Genomic DNA, 15,379 nt, shown 5'->3' on the forward strand with positions numbered 1-15,379 from the left:
TCTCTCTCTCTGTCTGTGTTGTATTTATGTCTCTCTCTCTCTCTGTCTGTGTTGTATTTATGTCTCTCTCTCTCTGTGTCTGTGTTGTATTTATGTCTCTCTCTCTCTGTGTCTGTGTTGTATTTATGTCTCTCTCTCTCTGTCTGTGTTGTATTTATGTCTCTCTCTCTGTGTCTGTGTTGTATTTATGTCTCTCTCTCTCTCTGTCTGTGTTGTATTTATGTCTCTCTCTCTCTGTGTCTGTGTTGTATTTATGTCTCTCTCTCTCTCTGTCTGTGTTGTATTTATGTCTCTCTCTCTCTGTGTCTGTGTTGTATTTATGTCTCTCTCTGTGTCTGTGTTGTATTTATGTCTCTCTCTGTGTCTGTGTTGTATTTATGTCTCTCTCTCTGTGTCTGTGTTGTATTTATGTCTCTCTCTCTCTTGTCTGTGTTGTATTTATGTCTCTCTCTGTGTCTGTGTTGTATTTATGTCTCTCTCTCTGTCTGTGTTGTATTTATGTCTCTCTCTGTGTCTGTGTTGTATTTATGTCTCTCTCTCTCTGTGTCTGTGTTGTATTTATGTCTCTCTCTTTGTCTGTGTTGTATTTATGTCTCTCTCTCTCTGTGTCTGTGTTGTATTTATGTCTCTCTCTGTGTCTGTGTTGTATTTATGTCTCTCTCTCTGTCTGTGTTGTATTTATGTCTCTCTCTTGTGTCTGTGTTGTATTTATGTCTCTCTCTGTGTCTGTGTTGTATTTATGTCTCTCTCCTCTTCCTGTGTCTGTGTGGTATTTATGTCTCTCTCTCTGTCTGTGGTTGTATTTATGGTCTCTCTCTGTGTCTGTGTTGTATTTATCTCTCTCTGTGTCTGTGTTGTATTTATGTCTCTCTCTCTGTCTGTGTTTGTATTTATGTTTCTCTCTCTGTGTCTGTGTTGTATTTATGTCCTCTCTCTCTCTGTGTCTGTGTTGTATTTATGTCTCTCTCTCTCTGTCTGTGTTGTATTTATGTCTTCTCTCTCTGTGTCTGTGTTGTATTTATGTTCCTCTCTCTGTGTCTGTGTTGTATTTATGTCTCTCTCTCTCTGTGTCTGTGTTGTATTTATGTCTCTCTCTCTCTGTGTCTGTGTTGTATTTATGTCTCTCTCTCTGTCTGTGTTGTATTTATGTCTCTCTCTGTGTCTGTGTTGTATTTATGTCTCTCTCTGTGTCTGTGTTGTATTTATGTCTCTCTCTCTCTGTGTCTGTGTTGTATTTATGTCTCTCTCTCTGTCTGTGTTGTATTTATGTCTCTCTCTCTCTTGTCTGTGTTGTATTTATGTCTCTCTCTCTGTGTCTGTGTTGTATTTATGTCTCTCTCTCTGTGTCTGTGTTGTATTTATGTCTCTCTCTCTCGTGTCTGTGTTGTATTTATGTCTCTCTCTCTGTGTCTGTGTTGTATTTATGTCTCTCTCTCTCTGTGTCTGTGTTGTATTTATGTCTCTCTCTCTGTCTGTGTTGTATTTATGTCTCTCTCTGTGTCTGTGTTGTATTTATGTTCTCTCTCTCTGTGTCTGTGTTGTATTTATGTCTCTCTCTCTGTGTCTGTGTTGTATTTATGTCTCTCTCTCTCTGTGTCTGTGTTGTATTTATGTCTCTCTCTCTTGTCTGTGTTGTATTTATGTCTCTCTCTGTGTCTGTGTTGTATTTATGTCTCTCTCTGTGTCTGTGTTGTATTTATGTCTCTCTCTCTGTGTCTGTGTTGTATTTATGTCTCTCTCTGTGTCTGTGTTGTATTTATGTCTCTCTCTCTCTGTCTGTGTTGTATTTATGTCTCTCTCTCTCCTGTCTGTGTTGTATTTATGTCTCTCTCTGTGTCTGTGTTGTATTTATGTCTCTCTCTCTGTGTCTGTGTTGTATTTATGTCTCTCTCTGTGTCTGTGTTGTATTTATGTCTCTCTCTCTCTGTGTCTGTGTTGTATTTATGTCTCTCTCTCTCGTGTCTGTGTTGTATTTATGTCTCTCTCTGTGTCTGTGTTGTATTTATGTCTCTCTCTGTGTCTGTGTTGTATTTATGTCTCTCTCTGTGTCTGTGTGGTATTTATGTCTCTCTCTCTGTCTGTGTTGTATTTATGTCTCTCTCTGTGTCTGTGTTGTATTTATGTCTCTCTCTCTCTGTGTCTGTGTTGTATTTATGTCTCTCTCTCTCTGTCTGTGTTGTATTTATGTCTCTCTCTGTGTCTGTGTTGTATTTATGTCTCTCCCTGTGTCTGTGTTGTATTTATGTCTCTCTCTCTCTCTGCCTGTGTTGTATTTATGTCTCTCTCTGTGTCTGTGTTGTATTTATGTCTCTCTCTCTCTCTGTCTGTGTTGTATTTATGTCTCTCTCTCTCTCTGTCTGTGTTGTATTTATGTCTCTCTCTGTGTCTGTGTTGTATTTATGTCTCTCTCTCTGTGTCTGTGTTGTATTTATGTCTCTCTCTGTGTTGTCGTTCATTCTCCCAGTTCTCTGTGATTGAACAGAAACAAGCAAATCATTCCAAAGGGAACCTCGATGGGCATTGGCAAACAGCAGGGAAAATAAATACCGTCACCTTTTCTCAACATTTATTCTGGCATCCAATAGGTCATACAGTTGAGCTTGTACAGATTGTCTCGAACTTTTTGTGGTCCGTTTAAATTTCTGTCAATACACAAATAGTAATAAATTCTAAAAACCACAGCAGTCCAGCGTTGAGGTCGGAATCCGGGAAAAATCCAGTGATTTGTCAGCTTGAATTTTGTGAGCAGATCTTTCACTGACTCTGAGCAGCTGTTGCAACCATTATTAGTTCAGAGGTCGCTGAAGGTCATGGGTTTGTCACGTATCCTGTGATTTTATTAACATGATCTCATCTGTCCCACTGTAGTTCCAGGCGAGTCAGTACTGACCCTCATTGGACCCCACTCACTTTCATAGCTAAATATGTGCAGAGGTCGACTGAGCCAGTTTGATGATTTATTATCCAGAGGATAGCTGAAATTCTTCATCATCTTCTTATCAAATGCTGAGGCTCTGATTTTCCACATGTGGATTGCTGCACTCGCAATAACCTGGCGATTGGGAATTTGTTAAGGTCTACAAAGGACCGTAGAGGGGGACAGTTGGCGAGATGTGTTGAGGAACCACTCCAGAGGAACGTGGCAAAGTTAGGGGAATATCTCCATGAATTACTACACTCGCTACGTGGATTGAACCAGAAGCTGTGGTATGGAGACACTGTGAACCACATCAGTTACGGACATGTATACAGTATGTCACATGTGTGCAGTCACATGAGCTTCACAAATGGGCAGTGTCTGACTTGGTCAGATTCAGATCACAGGCTGTGGGTTCAGGTTTCGCTGCAGACCTTTGAACACAAAATCCAAGCTGAGAAAGTGCCACCCTGCTTGATGTGCTTTTCAAATCAAACTTTTAACTCAGGTCATGACTGATCTCTCAGGTGGACATAAAAAATCCCATGGCAACAGGGCTGTTTGTCCCAATAAACTCACCAATGTTTCTTCCTTAACCAGCTTCAATAAGCAGATAAAGTGGTCACTATTTATCTGATTTACTGCCCATTTCATTCAGTGACAAAGAATTACATTAATTATCCAATGCTTTGGGATGTTTTATAAATGCATGTCTAGCTTTATAGCCTGTGCAGACACATACCTGCTATCCAGGGTGGAGATGTCCCCTGCATCAAACATGCACAGAGATGTGTGATTGCAATTGCTGTGTGTGTTTGGATAAATTTATTAAGGACGTGACATGCTGCCTCTACTGAAATCTGTCGACTGCCTCCTGCCCGGGCCAACTCACTGACAGAAAGTCATCAGAGAATTGGAACAGTTCATGAAGTCACCTTGGTTTGTCTGGAAAGGCATTGATGGATACTTGTTAAAAGCAGATTTGATTGGAGTGGTTGACTCACCTGATGAAGGGGCAACGCGCCAAAAGCTTGTGTTACCACGTAAACCTGTTGGACTTTAACCTGGTGTTGTGAGACTTATTACTGTGCCCACCCCAGTCCAACGCCGGCATCTCCACATCTTGATTGTGAGCGGAGAATCACATTTCTGTGCTCCTGACTTCAATTAGTCAAGCTAGGAGGTAGAAAGGTGATGTGACCCCAGTCAGTGACCTAACATCTCAGTGTGGAGGTACCACTTCCGCAATGCATTAAGTTACACCGTTAATTAAAGCCGTAGGCTGGAATTTTACCGTTTTGTCCCCCCACGGGAATCGGAGTGGGTGAGGGGCGGACACTGGGAAGGTTCGTTGACTTTTTGCAGGATTTTACTGCTTCGGGACAAGCGAAGCCGTAAAGTCCCACCCGTGGTGTTTTGTGTATCCTAACTCAGAGGATATGAAATAGGAGCAGGTGTAGGCCATTCAGCCCCTCAAGCCTGCTTTCCCAGTCAATAAGATTGTGACTAATCTACATCTCATCCTGTCCCCAACTCCCTTCATTCCTTTAGTGTCCAAAATTCTACTAATTTCAATTATGAATGAACTCCGTGCTCTGGATGTTCAGTCCCGGTGATGGGGGAATGCCGGGAGCTGAAGGAAGCCCCGCTAGCCGGCATGCCAGTTCCCCAGCTCCATCCCAGCTTTGGGCCATTTACCTGTTCGGTAAGTAATTAGGATCATTAAACAGTTCATTTTACAATCTGCCGCTCGGTTCCCTCGGGTAGCAGGGAGCGGTTTTGGTTCCTGGTGGAAGCATCTGATGGAAAGCCAGGTTAACCAGCATGAGAGGGAGGTCTAGAATGTTAAAAAATTGCAGCATGCTGCTGTGCAGAGGGATCTGGGCGTCCTTGTGCATGAATCTCAAAACGTTGGTTTGCAGGTTCAGCAGGTAATTAAGAAGGCCACAAGACCATGAGACATAGGAGCAGAATGAGGCCACACTAACATCTTTCCTTACTATTGCGTTAATTTCCTCTTTAACCAGCCTTTTCCTTTCTGTCTGTCCTTCCTAAATACTGAAAACCCCTGTTCAGTTCCCATCCTTGGTCACCCTGCAGCCCTGACTCTGTAATCCCGACTATATCATACCCATTTACATCTATTTGCACAATGAATTAATCCACTTTATTGTGAATGCTCCGTGCTTTAAGGCACAAAGGAGGCTTGCCTTTTTAATATTCCTTGTCCCATTCTCACTACTTTTCACTGCGGCCCTGTTTGATTTTGGCCCATTCCCCTGACTGTCTTTTGGCATTAGGGTGAGCCTAAGGTGTTTCACTCCAGGTATGATTCAGGTGAGCTACTGGGAAGCTGTTATCAAACAAAATTTATTTAAGAACACAGTTAGAATAAAACCTGGGGGTCATCCGGTGCGAGGTACTGTCTGTGTTGTTGTACGTGGTGCAGGTCTTGCCTATCCCCAAATCCTGCGCAGCAGCAGTGACCCAGGACATCTTCAAATTTATCTGGAGATCAAAGATGGATCGTGTCCGGAGGGAGGCGATGCACAAATCTCTAGAGAACGGGGGGATAAACGCTCCCAACGCCGCCCTCATCCTGATGGCCATCTTTGTGTGCGGCTGCATCAAGCTGTGTGTAGATCCTCAGTACACTAACAGCAAGTGCCACTAGTTTTGAGTTTCTACCTGTCCCAAGTGTTGCGGAGGATGGGTCTGGCCACACTGCCGCAGAACGCTCCAAGTAGTTGGACCGTACCGCAGCACCTGTCCTTCGTGGAGAAATTTTTCCGGAAACACACTTTTGACCACATGTCGATCAAGCAGTGGTCAGCACGTAATGTCCTTGAGGCCCTGAGGGAAAAGGAGACGGCAGATCCTGTCGGATGGTTGCCCGAACAGACTGTCAGTGTCATCTGGCAGAATGCCTCATCACCAGAACTCACAAACAAGCACCAAGACCTGGCTTGGCTGGTGGTGAGAAGGGCACTCCCCGTCAGATCCTTTATGCACGCCCGAGGTCTCAACCTCACCGCACGCTGCCCTCGAAGCGGCTGTGGGGGTGATGAGACGGTCGCACACCTCCTTGTGGAATGTGCCTTTGCAAAGAAGGTCTGGAGTGAGATGCAGTGGTATTTGTTGCGGTTCGTCCCGAGCAGCTCGGTGACGCAGGACTCTGTGCTCTACGGGCTGTTTCCGGGGACGCACACCGAGACAAATATCAACCGCTGCTGGAGGGTCATCAACTCGGTGAAGGACACGCTTTGGTCCGCCCGAAAGTTGCTGATCTTCCAGTTGAAAGAATTGTCCTCGACCAAGTGTTGCAGACTGGCACATTCCAAGGTCCTGGACTCCGTGCTGAGGGACGCGCTCAAGCTTGGGGCAGCCGCCACCAAGGCACAATGGGGAAAGGCCACCGTGTAAAGCATCTCAACCGAGGCAGACCGAGGGCCGGGTAACTGCAGAACACCCTCGGCCTGTGTAACTGTGTGCTAATCTGAAAAACAACAGCGCACAGTGAAATCTGATGTATGCATATAGTTTCAAGTACTGAAATGTAATTAATGTAATGTTGTGTAAATAAGCATCGTATAGTATTGGAAAAATGACTGGGTTTTTTTGCACTGTTTGTAATTTTTGGATATGTCGTTTTGCAATGGTTTATTTGAGAGTTTATTTTTATGAATAAAGTATATTTTTGAAATTAAAAAATAACAAAAAATTAGCATAACTTTTACCAATTAAAAGACTTAAACATGACAAAATATAATTCTTAACAGATAGCGATCTCTATTATTTCAATTCAATAGTATCCACAGACATGTCCCTTTTGTAGAACCAGTTAGCACAGAAACTAAAGGTTTAGAGTTTTTTTAACACTTCTGAACAGAGATCCAGAGAGGAGTTTTCAGGCAGGGATATATCCTCAAAACAGCAAAACGTCAGAGAAACAACCCTATTCCTGGCAGCTCCCAGTCTCCAGACTTCAGAGGGGGGAAAAAAGAGACTCTGCTGTCTCTCTACTCAAAAGCAGCATCTCAACTTGAATACTCTGTATAAGTCAAGCTTCACCCCATCATATATATAAAAAGGAATAGAGTGGCAAGAGTGAATGTTGGACCCTTGGAGGACGAGAGGGGAGATTTAATAGTGGGAAATGAGGAAATGGCTGAAACTTTAAATACGTTTTTTGTGTCGGTCTTCATGGTGGAAGACACAAATAGTTTACCGAATATTAACGATAGAGGGTTGGTAGGAGGAGAGGTACTCAATACAATTAATGTTACCAGGGAGGCAGTGCTTGGTAGACTAACGGGACTGAAGGTGGACAAGTCCCCGGGCCCAGATGGAATGCATCCCAGGGTACTGAAAGAAGTGTCAGAGGTAATAGCGGATGCGTTAGTGGTTATTTATCAAAATTTGTTGGATTCTGGGGTAGTGCCGGAGGATTGGAAAACGGCTAATGTTACACCGCTGTTTAAAAAAGGAAATAGACAAAAGGCCGGTTAGCTTAACGTCTGTAGTTGGGAAAATGCTGGAATCCATCATTAATGAAGAAATAGCAGGCCATCTGGATAAGAATGGTTCGATTAAGCAGACGCAGCATGGATTCATGAGGGAAAAGTCGTGCTTGACGAACTTGTTGGATTTTTATGAAGATGTGACTAGTGCGGTTGACGGAGGGGAACCGGTGGATGCGGTGTTTTTGGATTTCCAAAAGGCGTTTGATAAGGTGCCTCACAAAAGGTTGCTGAATAAGATTGGGTCACACGGAGTTGGGGTAGGGTGTTAGCGTGGATTGGGGATTGGCTATCCGACAGGAAGCAGAGAGTCGGAATAAATGGGTGCTTTTCTGGTTGGCAGATGGTAACTAGTGGCGTGCCGCAGGGATCGGTACTGGGGCCTCAACTATTTACCATTTATATAGACGATCTGGAGGAGAGGACTGAGTGCAGGGTAACAAAGTTTGCAGACGACACAAAGATAAGTGGAAAAGTGAATCGTGTGGAGGGCGTAGAAGGTCTGCAGAGAGATTTGGACAGGCTGAGTGAGTGGGCGAGGATCTGGCAGATGGAGTATAACATTGACAAATGCGAGGTTATTCACTTTGGAGGAAATAATAGCAAATTGGATTATTATCTAAATGGAAAAAAATTACAACATGCTACTGTGCAAAGGGACCTGGGGATCCTTGTGCATGAGATGCAAAAACCCAGTCTGCAGGTGCAACAGGTGATCAAGAAGGCAAATGGGATGTTGGCCTATATCGCAATGGGGATAGAATATAAAAGCAGAGATGTCTTGCTGCATCTGTACAGGACATTGGTGAGGCCGCAGCTGGAATACTGTGTGTAATATTGGTCCCCTTATTTGCGGAAGGATATATTGGCCTTGGAGGGAGTACAGAGAAGGTTCACCAGGTTGATACCGGAGATGAGGGGTGTTGATTATGAGGAGAGACTGAGCAGATTGGGTTTGTACTCGTTGGAATTTAGAAGGCTGAGGGGGGATCTTATAGAGACCTATAAGATAATGAAGGGGCTGGATAGGGTAGAGGTGGAGAGATTCTTTCCACATAGAAAGGAAGCTAGAACTAGAGGGCACAGCCTCAAAATAAAGGGGGGGTCAGTTTAGGACAGAGTTGAGGAGGAACTTCTTCTCTCAGAGGGTGGTGAATCTCTGGAATTCTCTGCCCACTGAAGTGGTGGAGGCTACCTCGCTGAATATGTTTAAATCACGGACAGATGGATTCCTGATCGGTAAGGGAATTAGGGGTTATGGGGATCAAGCAGGTAAGTGGAAATGATCCACTTCAGATCAGCCATGATCTTATTGAATGGCGGGGCAGGCTCGAGGGGCTAGATGGCCTACTCCTGCTCCTATTTCTTATGTTCTTATGTTCTTATATGACCATATCTGTCAATCATCTCAATCATGCTCCACTCTGCAAAATCCCAGCAGAACAGCGTTTGTTCAGATTAAGCAATTATGCTGCTGCAGTAACAATACAGATACCGGTTGTAAACAGAACGGCTCCAAGTCCGTAGAATTGCTACAACATATTCTGCACAAGAACGTGACTCAAATACAATTATTAAAGGCATAGCATCATCACAGCCTCCCCAACCACTCCATCAAAGTGGACATCAGTCCCGGTCCTGCCCAGGTATAACCTGTCCAGTTTGTACAAGTCCCACCTCCCCCAGAACTGGTCCCAATGTCCTGAGAATCTAAAGCCCACCCCCTCACACCATCTCTTCCATCACATATACATCCAATATATCCTGCTATTTTTACTCTGACTAGCACCTGGCACAAGTAAGTAACCCTGAGATAACTACCTTTGAGATCTGACTTTTCAATTTACTTCCTAACTCCCTATGTTCTGTTTTTAGGACCTCATCCCTTTTTTACCTTTGTCATTATACCTGGGTTCAATTCTGGCCTTGGGTGACTGTGTGAAGTTTGCACGTTCTCCTCATGTCTGCATGGGTTTCCTCCAGATGTTCTGGTTTCCTCCCACACTCCAAAGATGTGCAGGTTAGGTGGATTGGCCGTGCTAAATTGTCCCTTAGTGTCCCCTAGATGCATTGACTAGGGGATTAGCAGGGTAAATGCATGGGACTACGGGGATGGGGTGGGGGAGGTGGGCCTGGGTACAATTATTTTTTGCAGAGTCGATGGACTGAATAGCCTCCTTCCGCACTGTAAGGATTCTGTGATGATTTTATGATTGTCGTTTGATTGTGAATGATCTATACCTTCATTCCATTTACCTATCATGGTTTCATATCCTCTAATACCTCATTGTGGTCTGTCCATTCTACAAATGGAACACTTTGTTCTCCATGAGCCTCAGTTCAGCTGAGGAAGGAGCCCTAACAACAATCAAAAAGAAAATGTGTCAGCCTTTAGGGGCAGCACGGTGGCACAGTGTTGCCTCACAGCACCAGGGATCCGGGTTCAATTCTGGTTTGCACATTCTGCCCGTGTCTGCATCGGTTTTTCCTCCGGGTGCTTTGGTTTCCTCCTTGTTGGGGTTTTTTTGTTGACATTGAGGGAGAGATTATTGTTGCCGCACCAGTTCACCAGGTTCTCTATCTCATTCCTGTACTCTGCCTCACCATTGTTTCAGATTGATTGGAGCTTCCCTGTAGCGTAACCCCTTTGGTCTCATGCTGTTGCCTGGTGTGGGGTTCAGAACACGCTGCAGCTTTCCTCCCCCAGTGGAGGGGGTCTTTGCGCTGGAGTGAGGCGACTCTTTGTGAGCTGTGTCCAGCTACCCTCCCTTGAATTCTATCTTTACTCTCGTTCTCTGCTCCTAAAACTCTAACTCTGTCACAATCTCTAACAATGCTTTAATTCAATCTCTTACAGATTTGCCACAGCTTCTTCCTTAAAGTTTAAAGTTTATTTATTAGTCACAAGTAGGCTTACATTAACACTGCAATGAAGTTACCGCGAAAATCCCCTCGTCGCCACACTCCGGCGCCTGTTCGGGTACACTGAGGTAGAATTTAGCATGGCCAATGCACCTAACCAGCATGTCTTTCGGACTGTGGGAGGAAACCGGAACACCCGGAGGAAACCCATGCAGACACGGGGAGAATGTGCAAATTCCACACACACCCAAGCTAGGAATCGAACCCATGGCGCTGTGAGGCAGCAGTGCTAACCACTGTGCCACAGTTCTCTGCTGCCCTCAGACTTCTGAATGGACTTACCTTGCATTAAGTTGATCTTTCTCTACACCCTAACTATGACTGTAACACTACATTCTGCACTCTCTCCTTTCCTTCTCTATGAACGGTATGTTTTGTCTGTATAGCGCGCAAGAAACAATACTTTTCACTGTCTGTTAATACATGTGACAACAATAAATCAAATCAAAATCAAATGAGACAGGGAACTACCCCATTCCTGTGTGAATCCAGTATGAGTCCGGATTCGGTGTGAATTCGGTGTGAATCCGGATCAGGGCTCTCTCCATTCTCTCTCTGGTCTCGGCATCATTTCTAAGTTTGGCAATATTGAGCCTGTCTCTGAAACGTCAGCCAGACTCTCAATAGCGGCCAATGGGAGGTTGGGAGTGACTCCTTTAAAAGTCTGCAGCTGGCACCACTGCCTGGAACTTGGCGCCTGGAACAGGAGCGACTGCCAGAGACACAGAGAGAGGGTCCGGGAGTGGCACAGCAGGGCAGAGCCAGAGAGATTCAGCACCATGATCCGAGTGAGGTGCCTCCGCGGAGGGAGCAGAGGAGCCGAATCTGCCCATTTCCTAGGAGCTATGGTCAGTATCCTCGCTTCTTTCCCCAAAGCCCCGGGGGAAGTCCCTGATCCAGCCTCAACCCCCACTCCCCACTTACCCAACTGAAGCCCAAAGTTAGGAGAGGGAAAGGGGTTACTCACACAGACAATCCTCAGCGAGTTTCAGAGAGAAACACAAAGGAATGATTTATAAACCCAATTTCTTATGAGAAATTTGGGATGAAAATGGAACAAGAGAAGCAAAATTAGTTTAAAAAATCCCAAAAACCGAGAATGGGAGAATATCTTAAAAAATACAATGTTTCCAACTTTTCCAAGAAGTCTGTTCTCTATGTGACTGGAGTTTGAAGGAACCTGTGGCGAAAGGTTTGATTATTGAGCATTGAGAGTTGATTTTTATGTTAATATTTACTTTAATCATTGGCGCAGAGTAAACAATGAAATGCTGAGAGCAGTTGTGTGTTTTGTGGGGGAATTGCAGACAGGTGTTTCCGAACACATTTCTGTCAGATTGCTGCTCCATTCTGGGTCGCAGCAATGCCCACATTCTGCACAAACACTTCACATTCATGCTGTGTCCTCGCAGCTGAAATTTCGCTCAGCCAGAGGATTTTAACTCCAGCCTAAAGCTCCAGAAGTCAAAGCACAGACTGTAAGAGCAATCTCCCAACCCCGCTACTCATTCCCAGGTAATTCACTGAACCGGAGTTGAAATCTGGTGGAAGGATCATGACGCTGAACTTTTATCTGTGAATTAAAGAATTGCAGAAACTGTGTTTGGACATTTGCTGAGCATGTGACTGAGCTTTGGAATTAATGTTTTTAACAACTTTCTACAAATTCTTTAACAAAAGCTGTACTGTGTTTAAAATGAATTGTCATAATGAATCAACCAATGAGAATAGCCAATTTGCAGCAATGTGTTTTCTTGTCTCAAACATTGTCACTACATCTTCCATTAATAAACTGACTTTTACAGAGCAATGATTCCTCATTAACAGCATCTCCTGCAGCTGTCTGACAAGGAGATGGAGGCAGAGCCACACTTTGCCAGAGAGCTCCAGCAAGCTGCATCACTTTAACAGTGTGTGTTCTTTTTTTTAATACTTTTCCAATTCAATCAAATCAAATCCAATTCAGAGTCTCAACAAGTTGAGACATTTCCGATCCAGGCTGACAAGACAGGGCGAGCGACCAAACCACCCTGTCCTGGGCCCGATCTACATGAGCCAAGCTGATTGGAGAAGGGGGAGGTTCCTCCTCCAAGACTTGGGCTCATTTGCATCTTAGCCAAAAGGCCGAGATGCCGCTTTTAAAAATTGCTTCATATGAAACATATGAAGCTTCAATGTAACCTAATGACCCCGACCAAGTGCGGCCGACCATGGGCTGCCGACCATACTACACTTGATCTTAGCCAAAAGGCCGAGAAGCGATTTCCAAGGGCAACAGCTTATATTCCTCTCCACTACTATACTCTGTGAGAGACTGCCCAGCCATTACCTTCTATCTTCGGCTGTCTGTCTTCCTGAGTTTAATGTAACATGAATGCAGGTGCTCTGCCAAGTGGGAGCAATTTATAGAGACAAGTGCCTTAATGGAGAAGTTTATACACAGTAAGAAGTCTCACAACACCAGGTTAAAGTCCAACAGGTTTATTTGGTAGCAAATACCATAAGCTTTCGGAGCGCTGCTCCTTCATCAGATGGAGTGGAAATGTGCTCTCAAACAGTGCACAGAGACACAAAATCAAGTTACAGAATACTAATTAGAATGCAAATCCCTACAGCCAACCAGGTCTTAAAGGTACAGACAATGTGGGTGGAGGGAGCATTCAACACAGGTTAAAGAGATGTGTATTGTCTCCAGACAGAACAGCTAGTGAGATTCTGCAAGATCAGGGGGAAAGCTGTGGGGGTTACTGATAATGTGACATAAATCCAACATCCCAGTTTAGGCCGTCCTCATGTGTGCAGAACTTGGCTATCAGTTTCTGCTCAGCGACTCTGCGCTGTCGTGTGTCGTGAAGGCCGCTTTGGAGAACGCTTACCCGAAGATCCAAGGCTGGATGCCCGTGATTATACATTATACAAGTTTATACATTCAGGGTACCTAGGGATGGACCATAAGCCCACGGATTATATATACTTAAAAGTTACCTGGTGGGGGGAGGGCGGATGAGTGGATGTCATTCCTGTGTCCACCTTATTGCAGCTCCAGTCCTGCCTCCCTCCCTTTCCCCCTCCCAGTATAAATGTGCCTTTGTCTAACTGTGCTTGACTGAGATTGGAAAGTTACCACATGGAGAATTCCAGAAATACCCTTGCATCAACTACAGCTACAGTTTAGGTAGCGATTGTATTCTAAAATCTAAATGCCTGGACAATAATAAAAGTTGATTTTGCTCTTGTTAAATGAGATATTGTAAAGAATTGAAAAGTTCCGCACAGTTGGTGTTGGTTGGATTTATTTTTTTTTAGAAAAATAATTTATTGTGCAGGAGCTGAGACCAGTTCCTTTTTGAGTAATTGCCATTGGATACAGTACTGCTCAGTATTTTGCTTACCCTGACATTCCTGTTACAAGTGTTATCCCTTGAGGACTCGAAATAGAAATGTCTGGTCCAGCTACTGCCCTTTAACAGCTGGGCCAGAAAAAGAATTGAAAGAAGATATGTTTCTGCAACACTCACTGAAATATGAATGACCATAAAAGTTTCAGTGATCACTGATAGTTACCAGGTTACAAAGCTCTAAATTGCCATTCATTCTTTTTTATCTTGTTATCCAGACAGTATAAGTACAGAGCATTGCCATGCTGTAGTACTGTACCATTTGTACAGATACCTGATCACATACCACCTGAGTGTGTGGAACGCTGTTCTGCTTTTACACTATGAACAGATGCAATACCTAGTCACACCTGCTTATGTTGAAACTGCAACATCCATTGTATCAAATAAACTTTTTGTGGTTGTATTTATTCCTGAATTTACATTGTGGTGCTGGAAAAATACCCAGCAACATGACACATTGTTCTCTGTTGCTGAGGTTCTTCAAATTCTGTCTTATTCGAGGATTAATCTGAGGTTATCCACTTTAAACAAAAACAGGAAGACAGGTTATTATCTGAATGGCTGTAAATTGGGAGAGGGGAGTGTGCAGCGGGACCTGGGTGTCCTTGTGCACCAGTCACTGAAGGTAAGCATGCAGGTGCAGCATGTGGTAAAAAAGGCAAATGGCATGTTGGCCTTCATAGCGAGAGGATTCGAGTCCAGGAGCAGGGATGCCTAGCTGTAATTATACAGGGCCTTGGTGAAACCATAGCTGGAATGTTATGAGCAGTTTTGGTGTCCTTATCTGAGGAAGGGTGTCCTTGTTATAGAGGGAGTGAAGCGAAGGTTTACCAGGCTGATTCCTGGGACTGACTGATGTATGAGGAGAGATTCAATTGGTTAAGATTATATTCATTGGAGTTTGGAAGAATGGGGGTGAGGATTGCATAGAATTTTATAGGTTTCTAACAGGATAGGCAGGGTAGATGCAGGAAGGATGTTCTTGATGATAAGGGTATCCAGAACCAGGGGTCTGAGGATACAGGGTAGACCATTTAGGCCAGAGATGAGGAGAAACATTTCCACACAGAGAGTGGTCAGCCTGTGTAATTCGCTACCACAGAAAGCAGTTGAGGCCAAAATATTGAATGTTTTCAAGAGGCAGTTAGATATAGCACTTGTGGCGAAGGGGATGAAAGGAAATGGGGGAAAGATAGGATCAGGCTATTGAGTTGGATGGGTGTTTCCTGGGCATTTGATTGGGCGTTTTCTGATGGCTTTGTCTTATTTCTTTCAGATTGGTCGAGCTTTTGCAGGCTGGATGCACAAAGCGTTCCAAAGCACTCAGACTGCTGCTGCTGCTACAGCCATCGAGCAAGCCTCTGTTGCAGATAATAACCACAAGGACAAAGCTACTGATTCACTTACTGAAGAATGTCCCGTCTGTTCCTACAATGAGTGGGACACTCTGGAAGAAGTGATTGTTGGGAGGCCAGAGAATGCATGTGTACCCCCTTTCACAGTGGAAGTAAAGGTACAATTCCGAACCCTAAAGCTGTGGAATGTACAATTATAACACATTACTTTACTAAAATTCTCACCATACCCACATGCAGGCATTCCATTAGATTACACTGAAG

At 44.2% G+C, this 15,379-nt stretch overlaps 2 protein-coding genes and 1 pseudogene across 2 annotated transcripts in view; 1 reads left to right on the plus strand and 2 right to left on the minus strand.

Annotated features, from left to right (window-relative positions):
- Positions 1–2,581, minus strand: part of LOC144511136 (long-chain fatty acid transport protein 2-like) — a 59,250-nt gene extending 56,669 nt beyond the window's left edge. Inside the window, exon 1 of the mRNA XM_078241137.1 lies at positions 2,554–2,581. Within this exon, the coding sequence (XP_078097263.1) occupies positions 2,554–2,566 (13 nt within the window). The 5' untranslated portion in view covers positions 2,567–2,581. The remainder of the gene's footprint in view (positions 1–2,553) is intronic.
- An 8,469-nt stretch (positions 2,582–11,050) lies between these two features.
- Positions 11,051–15,379, plus strand: part of gatm (glycine amidinotransferase (L-arginine:glycine amidinotransferase)) — a 37,879-nt gene continuing 33,550 nt past the window's right edge. Inside the window, exons 1-2 of the mRNA XM_078241138.1 lie at positions 11,051–11,207; positions 15,037–15,273. Coding sequence (XP_078097264.1) covers positions 11,139–11,207; positions 15,037–15,273 — 306 coding nt within the window. The 5' untranslated portion in view covers positions 11,051–11,138. The remainder of the gene's footprint in view (positions 11,208–15,036; positions 15,274–15,379) is intronic.
- On the minus strand, positions 12,417–12,622 carry LOC144511597 (U2 spliceosomal RNA; annotated as a pseudogene).

This window comes from Mustelus asterias, chromosome 24 (genome assembly GCF_964213995.1).
Source record: "Mustelus asterias chromosome 24, sMusAst1.hap1.1, whole genome shotgun sequence".
Classification (NCBI taxonomy): Eukaryota; Metazoa; Chordata; class Chondrichthyes; order Carcharhiniformes; family Triakidae; genus Mustelus; species Mustelus asterias.